This window comes from Ranitomeya imitator, chromosome 4, assembly GCF_032444005.1.
Source record: "Ranitomeya imitator isolate aRanImi1 chromosome 4, aRanImi1.pri, whole genome shotgun sequence".
Classification (NCBI taxonomy): Eukaryota; Metazoa; Chordata; class Amphibia; order Anura; family Dendrobatidae; genus Ranitomeya; species Ranitomeya imitator.
The window spans coordinates 74,125,354-74,146,560 of NC_091285.1; the positions used below are offsets into that span (position 1 = coordinate 74,125,354).

The 21,207-nt window shown below is 42.4% G+C and overlaps 1 protein-coding gene across 1 annotated transcript in view; it reads right to left on the bottom strand.

The window, feature by feature from the left end:
• FSTL4 (follistatin like 4) overlaps positions 1-21,207 on the bottom strand; it is a 1,706,306-nt gene that overhangs the window by 541,360 nt on the left and 1,143,739 nt on the right. The window contains exon 5 of the mRNA XM_069761964.1: positions 288-478. Coding sequence (XP_069618065.1) covers positions 288-478 — 191 coding nt within the window. The remainder of the gene's footprint in view (positions 1-287; positions 479-21,207) is intronic.

The window sequence follows — 21,207 nt, forward strand, 5'->3', positions numbered from 1 at the left end:
AATATGTATATTCAGGGAGCAAAGAGTCTTTGAGACATATTAATCAATATAGTTGGGAAAAAAGATGCTCTTTGGATTGCAAAGCAGTTTAACATGTTCTTAGATGCAACCATCCCCCTCTCAAAGCATTTCAAAAAGTGATATTCTCAATTCTAGACATAAAGCTTCTTTTTTTCCTCTTGTTAAAATGGCAGTTGTTTTTCTCACATGAAATCTACTGTGTTAAATTCAATTTACACATTGAAAGAAAAATGGGATTCATTTCATAATTCCATTTTTATACCCACCTGAGCCAATTCTGAACTGTCCAGGTGACCATCAATGTTTATATCCAAATAGTTAAACACATCTTCTACTAGTGCTCGTTTTTGAGAAATGTTATCCTCCAGAGGGCTACTTTCTTGCTTCTTCCGATTAGCCTGAAGATCGAGAAGAATGTTCTTGAGGCGGTTGTAGTCAGCCATGGTGCAAGTGTCCCCTAAGAGAGATGAAGAGAATTCGAGCACTGAAATTAAGTATTTACTTGAATAGTATTACTAAAGCAAGAAAAAAGGGGTTTTAAAAAAAGTGAATAAATTGAGGAAACAGCACAAAATAACAAAAATAATCTGTAAATCAGCTGTCCTTGGTGCTCCCTGCTGGTCTATGTTGTTCTTGACAACTGTAGCAAATCACTGGATTAACATGACTAAGACATCATAACTATAGTACAGTAAGCAAACACAGGGGGAATCACAAGCCAAAGTGCTATGCTGCAACCAAGGATTTATCATGGAAGCATAGGTTTATTTTACGCCATTTTCTCCCATGAGATCAATTTTCTCCCCCACCTTCCAATAGGTGGTACTAGAGTTCTAATTCTCTTCCTCTCTGAATAGACAATTTGTATAATTAGCATATTTCCCAGAGGAGTATTGCGGCTTTAAGTCTCCTCATCTCGGCATGCTTAGCATGTCAATCTTCACAAGGAGAAATGCTACTTCATGGATATCTCCCCCTCCTGGAAAACCCATTTGGTCTCGATCTGGGTAACTTAATGTAGGAGACAATTTGGCCACAGCTATCACAGGTACTCAGAATTTGAATAATTGGGATGGACAGGAGGTGTGGTATCTTTCACACCTATCAGTTCTGCTTCCCCTGTCTGTAGGCTCCCTTTACATGTTTTGAAGACTCTTTGTAGAAAAATGTTTCTAGTATAAATTAGTAAGCATTTGGGAAGAGAAGGAACATCACACTATTTCTTTCATAGTGTACATGTTAGACTAATTTAAAGTAGAGGGGGCGTGGTCATGTTACAGGCTCCCTATATTAGTGTGCACCTTTTGTATCTTTTGCAATAAAAAAATTACAACTAATGTTAATGGAGAAGGAGGACACTGCAGCATTATCTCTTCAATGGTGTCTGAAAAGAATCATGCTGTAAAAGAGAATGGGGGAATCATGTTAAAGTTTTTTTTTTCATCATTTTAAAACATATATTGTGAGAGAGTACGCAAAATTTTGGACAGAGCTAAAGCACAGCTCTATAAAAATACAATTTAAAAATGGTGCAAGGCTCAGATTGAAAATTAATTACTGCACAATGTATCAGTCAAAAGGGAAATTGAGATTTTTTTAAATAATAGATCCTGTTGCATATAACTGTCATAATTCCACTGTTCAATGTATCTTGGATGCATTGATTTACAGCTCAGTCATCCAATCTGGTGCAGGGGCATGCTGAGCTGTTGATAGTTTGAGTGACAACTCAGTCAACCAATCTGAGACTGGGAGGTGCTCAGCTCATGTCAAATGCTCCCTGTTCCCTTGATTCCTGAGTTACTTAACTGAGATGTCTGACCCATATAGCTGCTAGTTGTAGACTTCAGCTCTGTGCGGCTTGTTCCTCTGTGTCTTGTTCTCAGCATTCTGACTTTCTGATACTTTGGTGCTGGACACTGGACTTTCCTGTTGACTGCAAGTTTATATGGCCCCTTTTGCTATGATCTGCTATCTTCCTGGTATTCTGACCTCGAATTGTTGCCTATCTACTCCGTTGATTCTTCCTTCTGTTTATGACGTACCCTCCTGGTTCTTGACCTTGGACTCCTTGACTTCCCTAACTCTCAGATTGTCAGTGAGAAGTGACTCAGTGTCACAATAACACTTTAAATATTACATTGTTTTATCTGATAGAACAGTGAAACTGCAGCCAATCAGTAGCTGCTGATCATCAAATCATTTAAACCCTTCATGACCTTGGGATTTTCCGTTTTTCCGTGTTTGTTTTTCGCTCCCCTCCTTCCCAGAGCCAAAACTTTTTTATTTTTCCATCAATATGGCCATTTGAGGGCTTATTTTTTGCGTGACGAGTTGTACTTTTGAGTGACATAATTGGTTTTACCATGTTTTGTACTAGAAAATGGGAAAAAATTCCAAGTGCGGTGAAATTGCAAACAAAGTGCAATCCCACACTTGTTTTTTGCTTGGCTTTTTTGCTAGGTTCGCTAAATGCTAAAACTGACCTGACATTATGATTCTCCAGGTCAATATGAGTCCAAAGACACCTAACATGACCATATTATTTTTATCTAAGTGGTGAAAAAAAAATCCAAACTTTGCTAAAAAAAAAAAAAAAAGTGCCATATTCCGATACTCGTAGCGTCTCCACATTTTTCGTGATCTGGGGTCAGGTGAGGGCTTATTTTTTGCGTGCCGAGCTGGCGTTTTTAATGATAGCATTTTGATGCAGATACGTTCTTTTGATCGCCCGTTATTGCATTTTAATTCAATGTCGCAGCGACCAAAAAACATAATTCTAGCGTTTTGATTTTTTTTCTCGCTACGCCGTTTAGTGATCAGGATAATGCTTTTTTTATTTGATAGATCAGGCAATTCTGAACGCGGCGATACCAAATATGTGTAGGTTTGATTTTTTTTTTTATTGATTTATTTTGAATGGGGCGAAAGGGGGGTGATTTAAACTTTTATATTTTTTTTATTTTTTTCACATTTTTTTTAACTTTTTTTTTAACTTCTGCCATGCTTTAATAGCCTCCATGGGAGGCTAGAAGCAGGCACAATGCGATCGCCTCTGCTACATAGCAGCGATCTTATGTTCGCTGCTATGTAGCAGAAAATCAGGTGTGCTGTGAGCGCCGACCACAGGGTGGCGCTCACAGCTACCGGCGATCAGTAACCATAGAGGTCTCAAGAACCTCTATTGTTACTATTCAGAAGCGTCGCCGACCTCCGATCACGTGACGGGGGTCGGCGATGCAATCATTTTCGGCCGCCCGGACGGAAGCGGTAGTTAAATGCCGCTGTCTGCGTTTGACAGCGGCATTTAACTAGTTAATAGGCGCGGGCACATCGCAATTCTGCCCGCGCCTATTACGGGCACATGTCGGCTCTTCAAAACAGCTGACATGTCCTGGCTTTCATGCGGGCTCACTGCTGGAGCCCACATCAAAGCGGGGCTTCTGACCTCGGACGTACTATCACGTCCAAGGTCAGAAAGGTGTTAAAGGGTTTATTAGGGTCTATATTTTCTATGGGGCTAAGCATTTGCTAACTATCTGCCTGTTCTTCAGTGCAATGATCTCTCTCAGGCTAGATTGGTCATGTACCACTCTCGGCAGTGCTTCTCCCACTTTCTGTGACATCATATAGACAGTTCCCTCTCTTCCCCTCTGCTCTGTTGGAGTGTCACTGTTAATGTCTTGTTGATTGACAACTGGCCCAGCCTAAAGCATTAGGAGCCAGCTGTCAATCAACATGATGTCAGCAGCGATGCCCCATCAATAGAGTGTATTTGAAGGAACTGTTCTGTCAATCTGATGTCACAGAAAGTAGGAGAATCACCGGTACATGACCAGTTGGGAGATAGTGTCTCATGGCACATCAGGCAGGAAGTTAGCAACTACCTTCCAATAAGTGCTTAGCCCATTTAAAAAAAGGCCCAGATAACCCCTTTAAGTCCAAAAATAAAAGATAACTATGTTACCAGTGAGGAGCAAACATTTATATATTAGCATTTATTACCTAGGTTAGATTTTTTATAGATATTTTTCCGCCATGCTCTAATTTCTGGTTTTGCACCTAGTTGTTTAATAAGTCAAATTCTACTGGGGAATTAATACCACATATTCTGTAACAACTGATGGATCTGTTAAAGAATAGTGTTAAATCAGTAATTAGTATGCATTACCACTATCCTGCAGAGGAAAAAAATGTATGAACAGGAGCCCATATTTTACTAAGAATGAAATGCAATTCCAGGAGGGAAATCATATTTGCAGGCATCATAGAGTGACTACTATGTTTTTTCTGGTATGAGAAGGGCTTAGTGATCAGTACACAAAAATGTCTTCATCCAATCTTTGTCATTTTAATAGCGTTCTTATTGTATGAAAGAAAAGGCAAGGTGACATTGAATTTTACTTGAGTATTATTCTAAAAATTAAAATATATTTTAACTCCTTCACGACCAATGACATACATGTATATCATGGTCCATATCTTGTCTTTGATGAGAGCTCACACGCTAAACCCACATTTTTCCCCATGCGATCACGGGACGTGGCGACCCTTAAAGGTGTACTACCAATGTATTGTTCTACTTCCTTCCTGCATGCAGCACTTTAATTATTATTGGATTTTTTGGATGTGGTGACCACATAATGGTCAGCAGTATTTCTTGCCTTGCACTTTGCACTTTTTTTCGGCTCATTCTTGTGATTTTTATCCTACATGTTAAACCACATTGATTGGACTTTCTTTATATATTATTTGCGCAGTTTATCATTTTTTACCACGATGAATTGCACAATGGGGAAATATATTTGTAAATTATCGGGTCTGCCGTTATGATCTGGCTTTTTCATATATTTATACGTGTTTTTTTGTCCTGATGCGCGCACATTTGTATTTTATATTTTTTCTGCCATTTTTACCTAATAAAGGCATTTTTTATAATCTACTTCCTGCTTGATATTTTCTTGGCCTGTCCGTGTTCCTTGTTGTTTTGGTTGTTCTCCAAATTTTGAGGCACAGTGCAAAGCTCAAAAGGGAAGGAACACTACATTGTAGTTCTGATATTGCTGGAATAATTCGAGGGTACTCTGCCACATTGATAGAGCCCCTGAGGTGCCAGATCAGCAGAACTCCCCAATATACAAACTACATCTTTCAATTAATTCATCTATGGGTGTAGTGGTTAAATTGACACTACAGGTGTGTCACAGAACTTTATATATAAAATATATTGTAATTGCATTTTGTACCAAAAAAATGTTTTAGCTCCATATTTTACATTTTCACATCGGGAAATGGGGAAAAATGGCATAAAAATTGTCACATAAATTTTGATGAATGTGACAATACCTCATATGTGGCTGTACAGTACTGCTTAGCCACACGGCGACGCTCGAAATGGACAAAGTGATTTTTGACTCTTGGAGAACAAATTATAGTAAAATACTTTGCTGACTCCATATATAGAGACCCTAAGTGCCAGAGGAGAAAAATCCCCCTCCAAGTAACCCCATTTTGGAAATTACATCCCTCTGGGATTTTATCTATAAGTATAATGATGAATTTGACTTCATAGTTGTTTGCCAAAAACAAGCAGCAAATCTGCCACTGTAGTGCCATTACATTGTAATGCCCTTACATTGTATCGACGACACATTGTGCCCAGCTGGTGCTTCTGTAGGCATGAACCCAATAAATTAAGCAGGCTCTCATCACTATAGAGTTGCTGAACATGTGGATGCTAGGGCTCAGAAGGGAGGGGGGCAATGGGATTTGGGAACTTAGAATTTGCTGGATTTCCTTTAGGGGTTGAGCAGCCGTAGTGCTTTTCCAGAGCCTTTGTGCTACCAGTGATGTAAAAGCTGTAACAGAAAGCACAATAAGGTCTTGTCTTAGCTTGTTGAAATAGGCTGCTGATCTACCAGAAATGAAAAGATGCAACCTTGGAGAGAAAGTGGATGTAAATCAGCTCTGCCAAAGGTCCAACATTCCATAGTAGACCAAGAAAGTTTACATGCAGTTTTTATTTGTCAACACATTTTGAGGTATTCAGAATTGTTCATCAGGACAAAACACAATGGGGTTTGTCCTGAAGAAGAAGTATGAATACTTTGAAATGTGTTGACAAATAAAAGCCACATCTAAATTTTATTTGTCTCCTATCACATGTTGGACCTTTGGCAGCGAGCTTTTACATACACTTTTCCTTCAAGCTTCCATCTTTGTGCTACCAGTAACATGAAAGCCCCCTATATTTCCATTGACTGACCTGAGTAAGAACTTGCTTTTTTTGAGGATTGAGTTAAAAATTTTATTGGGAACTTATTACGTAACATTTTGATCACATTTATCTTGTGCTCTACACTTAGCACTTAAATTGGGGTTTCCATCTACATCTCTGAATGACATGAGTTAAATGAAACCTTTAAGAGGTCCATTCATTATATTGAGGCAGAGTTCCTCCGACATTCATCTGGTCTTTGTTCAGCTTTGTCCTTTTCAGAGGTGCCCAAAATTGGGTTCAACAACGCTTTTATGCACACTTAAAAAACGAACACCTCTGGATAATAGGACAGATGTCATCCAGTTTTTCTATCTGCCATATTATAGGGTATCTTCCACCAAGAGTCCAGTCTGAATCACATATTTCAGAGATTTACAAGTAAATCTTGGTGTAAGCGCTCAGGAGGATAAAGGTGAGCTGATCATTACTGTGATCTTTGTGAGGCAGAGTACACAAATCGACAACACTTCAATAATTGTTTTAACTTATTTTTTAAGCCAGTCACCATGTGGTATAAATGATTTTACTGTTTTATTCTAGTGGTCGGTACAATTACAGTAATGCCAGATTTAAATTATTTTTATTTGTTTGGCTTCTATCACACGCTAAAAAGATAATTTTTTTTTTTACAAAGTTTTGCATCGCCATATTTTGAGAGCAATAATTTTTATTTATTTCCATCTGTAGAGTCATGTCAGGGCTTCTTTTTTTACAGGATAAGTTGATGATTTTATTGGCACCATTTTATGTCATATAAAAATTTTTGATCACTTTCCATTCTGATTTTTGTGAGCCTGAATGAACTAAAGCTAGAATTCAGGAATTTTCTTTTATATTGTTCACTGTGTGGTAAAAGTAATAAGTTACATTCATTTTTCCAGTCAGTGTGATTACAGTGATACCACATTTATATAATTTTTGTAATGTTTTGCCTCTTTTAAAAAATAAAGACAATTTTATTAAAAAAAATGTTTTTCTATAGCTGTAGTCTGAGACCTATAGCTTTTTTATTTTTCTACTAATGGAGCTATATGGTGGATTGTTTTTTGCAAAATGACATTTTCAGTGATACAATTTTTATTTACATTCAACTGTATGATCATATTTTATTCCACTTTTTATCCAGCAGTACAATGAAAAAGCATTGTTTTTATTTTTTATGATGTTCACTGAAGGGGTTAGCTAGTGTGAAAGTTTTAGTGGGATCAGGTCTTTTCGGATGTGGCAATATCAAATATGTGTACTTACCGTATATACGCGAGTATAAGCCGAGATTTTCAGCCCATTTTTTGGTCGGCAGGGGAGGGGGAGCGTGGGCTGTCTAGTTATACTTACTTGCTCCGGCGCGGTCCCTGCAGTCCCTGCTTCTCCCGGCGCTGCATCTTCTTCCTGTATTGAGCGGTCACATGGTACCGGCTCATTACAGTCATGAATATGCGGCTCCACCTCCCATAGAGGTGGAGCCACATATTCATGACTGAAATTTAGCGGTAACTGTGACCGCTCAATACAGGAAGAAGATGCAGCGCCGGGACTGCAGGGACCTCGCCGGGAGCAGGTAAGTATACGGGGAGGGGAGTGCTGCGCGATATTTACCTGCTCCTCGCTCTGGTGCGGCTCCATCCCCAACGTCCTCTGGCTGTGATGCTCAGTTCGGAGGCCGCGGTGATGTGGTCAGTGCGCACCCTCTGCTGAGCGTCAGTGCTGTAGACGGAGCCGCACGAGGATCAGGTAAATATTGAAAGCGCCGGCGTCCTGAGCAAGAGAGGTGAGTATGTGACTTTTTTTTTTATTGCAGCAGCAGCATTATATATGGCACAGCTTTATATGGAGCATCTATGGGGCAATAATCAATGGTGCAGAGCATTGTATATGGCACAGCTTTCTATGGAGCATCCATGAGGCCATAATGAACGGTGAAGAGCATTCTATATGGGGCACAGCTTTATGTGGAGCATCAGTGGGGCCATAATGAACAGTGCAGAGCATTCCATATGGCACAGCTTTATGTGTAGCATCTATGGGGCCATAATGAACGGTGCAGAGTAGGGTTGAGCGACTTTTCTTTTTATAGGATCGTGTCAGGTTTCACGAAACACGACTTTTTCAAAAGTCGGGTCGAGTGAAATCGGCCAATCCTATAGAAAAGTCGGGGTCGGCCGAAACACGAAACCCAATGCAGTGCATTGGGTTTCTAATGGTTCTCAGGGTCTGAAGGAGAGGAAACTCTCCTTCAGGCCCTGGGATCCATATTTAAGTGTAAAATAAAGAATCAAAATAAAAAATATTGATATACTTACCCTCGGACGCGCCCTGCTTCTCACCGGCAGCCTTCCTTCCTAAGAATGAGCGCCTGAAGGACCTTCGATGACGTTGCGGCTTGTGATTGGTCGTGTGAGCGGTCACATGGGCGTCACACGACCAATCACAAGCCGCGACGTCATCTAAGGTCCTTCAGGCGCTGATTCTTAGGAAGGAAGGCTGCGGGTTAGAACCAGGGCATGTCCGAGGGTGAGTATATACCTATTAGGAATATACTCACCCTCGGACACGCCCTCGGACGCTTCCTTCCTAAGAATTAGCGCCTGAAGGACCTTAGATGACGTCGCGGCTTGTGATTGGTCGTGTGACCGCCCATGTGACCGCTCACGTGACCAATCACAAGCCACCACGTCATCGAAGGCCCTTCAGGCGCTCATTCTTAGGAAGGAAGGCTGCCGGTGAGAACCAGGGCGCGTCCGAGGGTGAGTATATCAATATTTTTTTATTTTTATTCTTTATTTTACACTTAAATATGAATTCCGATACCGATTCCCGATATCTTAAACATATCGGAACTCGGTATCGGAATTCCGATTCCAGATCAGAAGATCGCCGACCTCATGGCCGACCCCACATAGGGGTCGGGTCGGGTTTCATGAAACCTGACTTTGCCAAAAGTTGGCGACTTCTGAATCTGGCCGACCCATTTCGCTCAACCCTAGTGCAGAGCATTATATATGGCATAGCTTTATATGGAGCATCTATGGGGCCATAATGAACGGTGCAGAGCATTCTATATGGCACAGCTTTATGCATCTATGGGGCCATAATGAACGGTGCAGAGCATTCTATATGGCACAGCTTCATTATGGCCCCATAGATGCTCCATATAAACGGTGCAGAACAATCTACATGGCACAGTTTTATATGGAGCATCTATGGGGCCATAATGAACGGTGCAGAGCATTATATGTGGCACAGCTTTATGTGGAGCATCTATGGGGCAATAATGAACGGTGCAGAGCATTCTACATGGCACAGCTTTCTATGGAACATCTATGGGGCCATAATGAACGGTGCAGAGCATTATATGGGGCACAGCTTTATATGGAGCATCTATGGGGCAATAATGAACGGTATGGAGCATCTATTTTTATTTTTGAATTTCACTGGTAGCTGCTGCATTTCCTACCCTAGGCTTATACTCGAGTCAATAAGTTTTCCCAGTTTTTTGTGGCAAAATTAGGGGGGTCGGCTTATACTCGGGTCGGCTTATACTCGAGTATATACGGTAATTTGCTGATGTTTTGTATTTATTTAAATATCCTTTACGTATTTATTGGATTAATATATTTTTTGTTCTTTATTTTGTGATTTTTTTTAGATTTAAACATTTTTTTTTACATTTTATTTCTTTTTTCACCCTGTCCCAGGATAGGACATCAACTTCCCTGCCCTGATCTAATACTCTGTAATTCTTATGCATTGAAAAGTATTACAGTAAAATGTGGGCACACCTGGTTAAAATTACCGGTATTGTGAATAATTAAGCAAATAGAAGATTAAATTAACTCTGAAAGTGCTAAAGTTAAAGATGATAAATTTCCATTGCATTTTAGGCAAAAAAAGTATCGTAATTTTTTACATTTTAGATATTACAAAGAGGAAAATGTGATGATGCAAAAGCTTTGGCACCCTAGGAGATTGGTGTGCTGCGATAACTTTGACAAAGGTTTAAGACCTTTATTAGCTTGTTAGGGTTATGACTAGTGTTGAGCGATACCGTCCGATACTTGAAAGTATCGGTATCGGATAGTATCGGCCGATACCCGAAAAATATCGGATATCGCCGATACCGATATCCGATACCAATACAAGTCAATGGGACATCAAGTATCGGAAGGTATTCTCATGGTTCCCAGGGTCTGAAGGAGAGGAAACTCTCCTTCAGGCCCTGGGATCCATAGGGATGTGTAAAATAAAGAATTAAAATAAAAAATATTGATATATTTACCTCTCCGGCGGCCCCTGAACTCAGCGCGGGTAACCGGCAGGCTTCTTTGTTCAAAATCAGCGCTTTTAGGACCTGAGAATCACGTCCCGGCTTCTGATTGGTCGCGGGCCGCCCATGTGACCGCCACGCGACCAATCACAAGCCGCGACGTCACCGCAAGCTATTAACGCGCTCATTTTTAAAAATGAGCGCGTTAATGACTTTCAAAGACGTAGCGGCTTGTGATTGGTCGCGTGGCCGCGACCAATCACAACCCGCTACATCTTTGAAAGCCATTAACGCGCTCATTTTTAAAAATGAGCGCGTTAATAGCGTGCGGTGACGTCGCGGCTAGTGATTGGTCGCGGCCACGCGACCAATCACAAGCCGCTACGTCTTTGAAAGCCATTAACGCGCTCATTTTTAAAAATGAGCGCGTTAATAGCATGCGGTGACGTCGCGGCTTGTGATTGGTCGCGGCCACGCGACCAATCATAAGCCGCTACGTCTTTGAAAGCCATTAACGCACTCATTTTTAAAAATGAGCGCGTTAATAGCTTGCGGTGACGTCGCGGCTTGTGATTGGTCGCGGCCGCGACCAATCACAACCCGCTACGTCTTTGAAAGCCATTAACGCGCTCATTTTTAAAAATGAGCGCGTTAATAGCTTGCGGTGACGTCGCGGCTTGTGATTGGTCGCGTGGCCGCGACCAATCACAAGCCGCTACGTCTTTGAAAGTCATTAACGCGCTCATTTTTCAAAAATGAGCGCGCTAATAGCTTGCGGTGACGTCGCGGCTTGTGATTGGTCGCGTGGCGGTCACATGGGCGGCCCGCGACCAATCAGAAGCCGGGACGTGATTCTCAGGTCCTAAAAGCGCTGATTTTGAACAACGAAGCCTGCCGGTTACCCGCGGACTCACCAGGGGCCGCCGGAGAGGTAAATATATCAATATTTTTTATTTTAATTCTTTATTTTACACATCTCTATGTATCCGATACCGATACCCGATACCACAAAAGTATCGGATCTCGGTATCGGAATTCCGATACCGCAAGTATCGGCCGATACCCGATACTTGCGGTATCGGAATGCTCAACACTAGTTATGACTTATTCGCTATCATCGTTAGGAAAGGCCAGGTGATGCTAATTTCTCAGCTTTATAAAAACTAAGCCACCTTTAACCTTGTGCCAAAAACAGCACCAATGGGTTTTTCTAAGCAACGGCCTAGCACTCCGAATATGAAAATTGTGGAGGTTCGCAAAGCAGGAAAAGGCTATAAAAAAAGAGAAACACATTTTTAAGTTGCTCTTTCCTCAGTTTAACATATAATTAATAAATGGCAATTAACAGGAACAGTAGACGTTAAGATCCAGTCTGGAAGACCAAGCTAAATTTCAGTGAGAGTTGGAAGACCAAGCAAAATTTCAGTGAGAGTTGCTTGCTGGATTGCTAGAGATGCAAATCAGAACCCCTGTTCGTCTGCAAAACACCTTCAGAATGATTTATCAGACTATGGAGTTGTGGTAAATTGTTCAAATGTTAAGAGACACCTGCACAAATCTGGTTTGTAGGGAAGAGTCATCAGAAGAAAACCGCTCCTGCATCCTAATCTTAACATTCTGAGGCAGAAGTATGCAAAAAAAATCTAAACAAGGCTGATGCATTTTAGAAACAAGGTATGTGGACCGATGAGGCTAAAATAGAACTCTTCAGCCCCAATGATCAAGGGAGGAGTTAAAACGGCACAGAATTTCAGGAAACAAACATATTACCAACCATTCAACTTTGGGGGTGGATTAATTATGCTTTGTGGCTTTATTGCAGCCAATGGCACAGATAAACATGCCATGGGTAGAGGAAAGAATGAAATTTCAACAAGTTCTTGATGCAAACATAACACTATCTGTAAAAAAGCTGATGTTGAAAATAGGATGGCTTCTACAAATGGAAAATGCTCCTAAACACACATCAACATCCATAATAGACTACCGCAAAAGGCATAAGCTGAATGATTTTCAATGGCCCTCACAGTCCCCTGATCTGATCATCATTGAAAATCTGTGGCTAGAACTCAAAATAGCAGTGCACGCAAGACAATCCAGTAATCTCACACAGCTGGAAGAATTTTCCAAAGTCTCTTAGCTGGCTGGAAAAAGCGTTTACAAGCTGTGATAGGGGGTGCTACTAGGTACTAATCATTTTAAACAACATAATGAGAACAAAAACCATAATATGTATAAAAAAGGAGGCCTAATTGCCTAGCAGGTCAACAATCATGAGTTGACTGAACACTCCAAACATAGAATATAATACTAAAAACAGGAAGTCAAATAGTCCATCAGTAAAAGGTAGGTATATCTTTATTAACTCTTAATCACAGACAAAGCTATACCATGCAGTAAATATGTATAGACAAGATAATTAGCAAAAAAAGACTCAATTATGAAGGTATGGGGTCAACACATTACAATAAGGACTGGGAGAATGAATCACCTGGGAACACTAGCAGTTACATCAAACTGGGCAAATATTATAGACCCAGATTATTTTCACGAATGTAGGAATGAAGAGAAGCAGTCAGCATATCTATAATCAGTATACCTTAATCACACCTGCAAAGTACCATGCATGGTGTCAAAACCTTTGCATCTGCCCATTTTCCTTTTTGAACATTTTAAAATATAAAGGATCAAAATATATAATTTTTGGCCTAAATCATATCATCTTTAACCTTAAGCCTTTTAGAGATCATTTCATCTTCAACTTGCTTAAGTGTTCACAATAACAGTAAATTTGACCAGGGGTGCCCAAACTTTTACATCTCACTATACATCTGTTTATCGCACACAGGTAGGAGGCATGTCAGCTCCTGCTCTGAGCAGTTGCTTACCAGCCTCAATACCTCGGTGAGCACCATGGAGACAATTGGCACCACGCTCCCTCCCTCTGCACACCGATCAACGTCGCTATCACTATTGACAGCGGCCTCAGAGGGGTTAAGATCCTGCGAATGGCTCTAGCATCAAAAGTGGGCATTACCGCAAGGTGTCAGAAGTCGTATAGGACTGACAATCTGCTTTTTGTTGTGCCGGTGACCGGAGTGAGCCTGCATGATCGTCACGCTGTATGTTTTGTGGTTTGCGGGAACGCATCTCCCACAGCCCGTTACATGTATGGTGGATCCTGTGAAGGGGATAAAATCAATGAGTCATCCATGTAATGATTAGATGTGCTAACTCATATAGAAAGAGAAAGTCCAAATAATTGCTACATTATACATGAATGGCCTATGGGTTATCTAAAACAGGTTTTCTACATCAGTTAACAACTTTAAAATAAATTCAGTAGCCTAAAATAATATTAAAATCTCCATGAAGTGGAATAAAGCCTCCTAGTACGGTATCTCAAGTACCCTTCGAGTCCTTTATAATTTGACTCCCAGACTTGGGAAAATGCTGCTCTTACACCATATCTAACCTGCACTAAATTATATACAGGTGGTTATCATTGAATGGGGATGAATTGCAGCACTCGGCGGTGGCCACTAGTCAATGTGTAGTGATGTGGTGCTAGAGCAGATAGCGGATTGGTTGAGGTATGAGTTTTTGACCTCCATATGTCCAATGTGGAGGTAAGATATTTGTTAACCCCTTTAGATTTAACCAACATCCTGACACCTCATCATAATATTTAATTCAGTTAATATAAATTCATTTAAAGCTACAGTAAATTGTCCGCATGCTGAAATCACACAGTTGGAAGAACTGAATTAGGCAAGAACCAAAGTTCCCTTTTCCTAGATTTATAGTAATTGGATCTGCGGTATAACTTAAAGCTCCTGGGCCCCAACATAATATCTGTGACAAATACCTTACCTACAATGTGCCATACATCATACTAGTTAATTCGGATGTGGCAGTAAGACTTTGGGCGACTGCCACCTCAGCACCCTCTTTCAGCTTTGCCTCTGGATTCAATGTCAAAAATTCCACAAACCCAAGAAAATCTATTAATTCAGCCTGTCTGCGCCATATTAATGACATTTTATAGCTTTGCTAATTTCCTTATTAAAAAGCCATTGTGGGTTTATTATAAGTGATATATGTCAGCTCATTTACAGTTCTGCATAGTGTTAGTGTAAATGAGGTTAAAAATTTATATCTAGGTGACATAAAATTGCCATAACTCATAAAACAGAATATTTCTATTCCAGCTATAAAAGGGGATACAATGAAGGACAATGGAAGTATAAATGCGTGATTTCAGCTGTACTTCGCTGCACAGAAACTTATTTAAAAATAATGGATTCCCAGTTTATAGTGATATGGATGGGTTTATTAAAATCCAGTCATATATTCTCTATTTACTGTTAAAGAACGATCACGGAACGGAGCCACTGATATTTGTTTGGTCTCCAGAACCATTATTATTCTTGATAAAAGAAAATCTTGCTTTCAGTCTCTGCAGTCCTTCTCTGCAGATTACATTTAAGTCAATAGTGTTTTACTAAATGAACCATGACATAGACAGTGACAGTAAGTATTTCAGCTCGGTTGCAGTACTGTACACCTTAAATGACGTGGAAATGGATAGATTGGTCATGGTAACAAAAAAAAGTACAAGGAAATGAATATCGGAGAAGTTGCAGCAGAGGATGAACTTGGAGAAAGCCCAATAAGAGCACAAGAACTGCATGGTCCATTTAAAACAAAATGTTCACACAAAATTGCAAATTGTAGCATTAATTGGGATCATATAGTCCAAACATGTTATGCATAAAAGCAGATAGGTGAGTGTACTTTCATTCCTCATCCGGGAATACATCAGAAATCTCACAAAAAACAGGGTCCGGATGTATGCCTGACTGTTAGGTCCCTTGTCCACTTTGTCTGACCTTGATTCAGTGTTGTTTCCATACCTATCCTGTCTGTTACCCAGAGCCGTACACTCTGCACCAGTACCAGGGGAAGTCCTGACTGATCCCCAGAGCCGTACACTCTGCACCAGTACCAGTGACCATCCTGTCTGTTACCCAGAGCCGCACAGTCTGTACCAGTACCAGTGGAAGTCATGACTGATCCCCAGAGCCGCACAGTCTGTACCAGTACCAGTGGAAGTCATGACTGATCCCCAGAGCCGCACAGTCTGTACCAGTACCAGTGGAAGTCATGACTGATCCCCAGAGCCGCACAGTCTGTACCAGTACCAGTGGAAGTCATGACTGATCCCCAGAGCCGCACAGTCTGTACCAGTACCAGTGGAAGTCATGACTGATCCCCAGAGCCGCACAGTCTGTACCAGTACCAGTGGAAGTCATGACTGATCCCCAGAGCAGCACAGTCTGTACCAGTACCAGTGGAAGTCATGACTGATCCCCAGAGCAGCACAGTCTGTACCAGTACCAGTGACCATCCTGTCTGTTACCCAGAGCCGCACAGTCTGTACCAGTACCAGTGGCCATCCTGTCTGCTACCCAGAGCCGCACAGTCTGCACCAGTACCAGTGGAAGTCGTGACTGATCCCCAGAGCAGCACAGTCTGTACCAGTACCAGTGACCATCCTGTCTGTTACCCAGAGCCGCACAGTCTGTACCAGTACCAGTGGCCATCCTGTCTGCTACCCAGAGCCGTACACTCTGCACCAGTACCAGTAGAAGTCCTGACTGATCCCCAGAGCAGCACAGTCTGTACCAGTACCAGTGACCATCCTGTCTGTTACCCAGAGCCGCACAGTCTGTACCAGTACCAGTGGAAGTCATGACTGATCCCCAGAGCAGCACAGTCTGTACCAGTACCAGTGACCATCCTGTCTGTTACCCAGAGCCGCACAGTCTGTACCAGTACCAGTGGCCATCCTGTCTGCTACCCAGAGCCGCACAGTCTGCACCAGTACCAGTGGAAGTCGTGACTGATCCCCAGAGCAGCACAGTCTGTACCAGTACCAGTGACCATCCTGTCTGTTACCCAGAGCCGCACAGTCTGTACCAGTACCAGTGGCCATCCTGTCTGCTACCCAAAGCCGCACAGTCTGTACCAGTACCAGTGGTCATCCTGACTGATCCCCAGAGCCGCACAGTCTGTACCAGTACCAGTGGTCATCCTGACTGATCCCCAGAGCCGCACAGTCTGTACCAGTACCAGTGACCATCCTGTCTGCTACCCAGAGCCGTACACTCTGCACCAGTACCAGTAGAAGTCCTGACTGATCCCCAGAGCAGCACAGTCTGTACCAGTACCAGTGACCATCCTGTCTGTTACCCAGAGCCGCACAGTCTGTACCAGTACCAGTGGAAGTCATGACTGATCCCCAGAGCAGCACAGTCTGTACCAGTACCAGTGACCATCCTGTCTGTTACCCAGAGCCGCACAGTCTGTACCAGTACCAGTGGCCATCCTGTCTGCTACCCAGAGCCGCACAGTCTGTACCAGTACCAGTGGTCATCCTGACTGATCCCCAGAGCCGCACAGTCTGTACCAGTACCAGTGGTCATCCTGACTGATCCCCAGAGCCGCACAGTCTGTACCAGTACCAGTGGCCATCCTATCTGCTACCCAGAGCCACAAAGTCTGTACCAGTACCAGAGGTAACCTTGTCTGCTACCCAGAGCCGCACAGTTTGTATCAGTACCAGTGCTCCCCATGTCTGCTACCCAGAGCCGCACAGTCTGTACCAGTACCAGTGGTTATCCTGTCTGCTACCCTGAGCCGCACAGTCTGTACCAGTACCAGTGACCATCCTGTCTGCTACCCTGAGCCGCACAGTCTGTACCAGTACCAGTGGCCATCCTATCTGCTACCCAGAGCCGCACAGTCTGTACCAGTACCAGAGGTAACCTTGTCTGCTACCCAGAGCCGCACAGTCTGTACCAGTACCAGTGGTCATCCTGACTGATCCCCAGAGCCGCACAGTCTGTACCAGTACCAGTGGTTATCCTGTCTGCTACCCAGAGCCGCACAGTTTGTATCAGTACCAGTGCTCACCATGTCTGTTACCCTGAGCCGCACAGTCTGTACCAGTACCAGTGGTAATCCTGTCTGCTATCCAGAGTCGCACAGTTTGTACCAGTACCAGTGGCTGTCCTGACTGATCCCCAGAGCCACACTGTCAGTACCAGTTACAGTGGTCATCCTGTCTGTTACCCAGAGCCGCACACTCTGTACCAATACCAGTGGCCATCCTGACTGATCCCCCAAGCCGCACAGTCTGTACGAGTACCAGTGGTCATCCTGACTGATCCCCAGAGCCGCACAGTCTGTACCAGTACCAGTGGTTATCCTGTCTGCTACCCAGAGCTGCACAGTCTGTACCAGTACCAGAGGTAACCTTGTCTGCTACCCAGAGCCTCACAGTTTGTATCAGTACCAGTGCTCACCATGTCTGTTACCCTGAGCCGCACAGTCTGTACCAGTACCAGTGGCCATCCTGTCTGCTATCCAGAGTTGCACAGTCTGTACCAGTACCAGTGGCTGTCCTGACTGATCCCCAGAGCCACACTGTCAGTACCAGTTCCAGTGGCCATCCTGTCTGCTCCCCAGAGACGCACAGTCTGTACCAGTACCAGTGGTCATCCTGATTGATCCCCATAGCCGCAAAGTTTGTACCAGTACCATTGGTCATCCTGATTGATCTCCTGATCCGCACAGTCTGTACCAGTACCAATGTTCATCCTGCTTGTTACCCAGAGCCACACAGTCTGTAACAGTACCAGTGGCCATCCTGTCTGCTATCTAGAGCCACACAGATAGTACCAGTGGTAACCTTGTCTGCTATCTAGAGCCACACAGTCAGACCCAGTTCCAGTGACCATCCTAACTAATCCCGAGAGCCACTCAGTACCATTTCCAGTGGTCACCTTGTCTGCGATCCAGAGCCGCACAGTCTGTAACAGTACCAGTGACTATCCTGTCTGTTACCCAGAGCCGCACAGTCAGTACCAGTTCCAATGGCTGTCCTGTCTACAACCAAGAGCCGCACAGTCTGAACCCGCACCACTGGCCTATGTGGGACACTCTATCTGATTCAGTGTCTCTGACCCTTGGGGTGAGCTGCTACTGTTCAGGACACTGCCCTGGAGTGGTATGTGGCAGCTACCTGCCGCACAAGCCTGACCTCACCATCAAGGGCTCCAGTGAAAACCAGGTAGCTGTTTAGTTACACTCCTTCAGGGTAAGCCCGGCCTGTAGCGCAGTGGGTTCACGATCCACAAACATTACAGATATTAGTATGCACCCAGCTTCAGAGGTCATTGTGTGTAGCCATTCAGAGACAACAAGGTGGCGCTCTGTATTATTGTATTTAGTGACATAGATAAAAGAGCCATTAAAGTCATATTCAAATTCAAATTTTGGGAAGATAGCCCATTTACTTATTTCTTTACTTTACTCCCAGACATAACGCCATTAATTTGACATCACTTTACAGACATCACTGTCCCCATTGGGGTTCACAATCTAAATTCCATATTAGTATGCCTTTGGAGTGTGGGAGGAAACCGAATTACAAGGAGGAAACCCACGCAAACACGAGAGGGACATACAAACTCCTTGCAGATGTTGTCCTTTGTGGGATTTGAACTCCTACAAGATACAGTAAGTACCTATGTTGGCTTCATCATCTAATATTTATTTAGACTTCAAGCATTGGATCATTTTTTGGCTCTTTTAATTTTGTATGTTTTACAGAGATATTGGTCCCTATATCTTGAGACCAACGTAAATAGTGATCAATGGAAAACTCTATTATCTTATACTGATATAAGGAGGTCTGCCAAAGAACATATGATCAGCTCACCAAGAGCACATGTATTCTGGATATGAATATAATGAAAAAAAACCTGTTGGTGTATTATAAGATGTATTGATGGTTAGTAAAAAGCGTAATGTGTAACCGTCATTTTCGGTTTTATTTAACACATAAATAGTACATTTATGTGGCAAAGTTGCTTATTTTTATCAGATAAATCTGTGGCTTTCTCTTCCTGAATTGATATTTAACACTTAATTCATGGCTCTCATTACTCAGATACAAGATGACAGTTGGTGCTTATAAGAGTCTATGGTAAAGGGGAAGGATCACAGACCCAGCTGATTTCCTGCAAGTGATCTTGAAATGACACTTACTGTTCTCCATAGAACATCGAGCATCAACTGTCATCTCAGTAGTGGGAAAGTGTGTTCACTAAAGACAGATTTTACCCATGAATTAAGTATTTTGGAAATTAATAATCTGTCCAGGAGGAGAAAGAAGTGGATTTCTCTAACTATTGAATAGTTTATTTTTTTTCTCATATATTGATTTATGAAGAAAAATTACAAGAATGGTACCTCTTTAATGATTAGAAGAGCAATTAGATCACTGATGAAATCAGTTTAGAGGCCCTATATGGCTGCAATAGGAGCAATGTAAAGGTTAAGTAGCATTTGCTCATATTTGACGACAGAGGTTGTGATCAGGACGTCACCCTATGGTTACTTGTATTTATAGCTTCTTGCCTCCACAGATTGTGAAAGCAACAGCATAACTTTCCTTTACTGTAAGATAGTTTGGTCAATAAGCTAATGCAGGTACTATATTGGAGCTCTAAGTCTGAAGTAAACAAGTAGACATTTCAGTAATAGAAGCAAAACCTCGATGACAGCTGAACTCATACATCGGACCCTGCACTCGCGCACTGGGTTCATCCCGGGTTTGAACTACATATATATTACACTACTTAGAAAGTCTTCTGCTTATGAATCATTGATTCAGCCTCTATTAATGATTCATGTGTATTGAACGTTTCAACTAAATAATACTCTGTATACTACTGGCTATGGCGCAAACTCCTAAAACTGCAAAAGTTAACAGGAGAACACAGTTTGCGAATATATGCAGCTATATGTAGATAGATACTGTACAAATAACTGTGAATTATATACATTATGAAGACAAAAGTATGGGGGACACCTCTCAATTAGAGATGGGTGAATCCGAAGAGTAAAGTTAGGCATCCATACCAAACACATACTGCACGGACACCGAACATGGACTTCACCAGGAAGCCCATGTTACTATTCGAGTTCAGCCCCTCGAATACTGGGAGTTTGTCGCACTGCCATGTGCATGAGAGCGTGTCAAACACTGCTTCTGATCGGTGGTAAAATTATCACCGCTGGTCAAACATCCATGGTTTCACACTGTCAAATTACAGCGTGAACCAGCATCTGTGATCGGTGGTATAAAATTTACCTCCAATCACTGGTGTCAGCTGATGGGACTACTGCTCCCATCAGCCGACGCATGCTGCCACTAATAACAGTGAGAGCAGGAGCAGCTGATGGTAGTATTCAACATCCAGCACCTGCACTGTAAATAAATAATTAAAAAAATGCGTGGTTCCCCAGTATTTTTGATAACCAGCCAGGCGAAACATTGCTCTGGGCTGCAACCCTCACCTGTCATTTTCAGCAGGCTATCAAGAATAGAGGAGTCCCTATGCCAATTTTTTTACTATTTAAATGAATAATTTTAAAAAATGGTGTGTTATTCCCACCATTTTTGACAACCAGCCTTGCTAAAGTTGACAGCTGGGGGCTGGTATTCTCAGGCTGGTAAGGGGCCATGGATATTGGCCCCTCCAGCCTACAAATACACATTTCCAGGCTC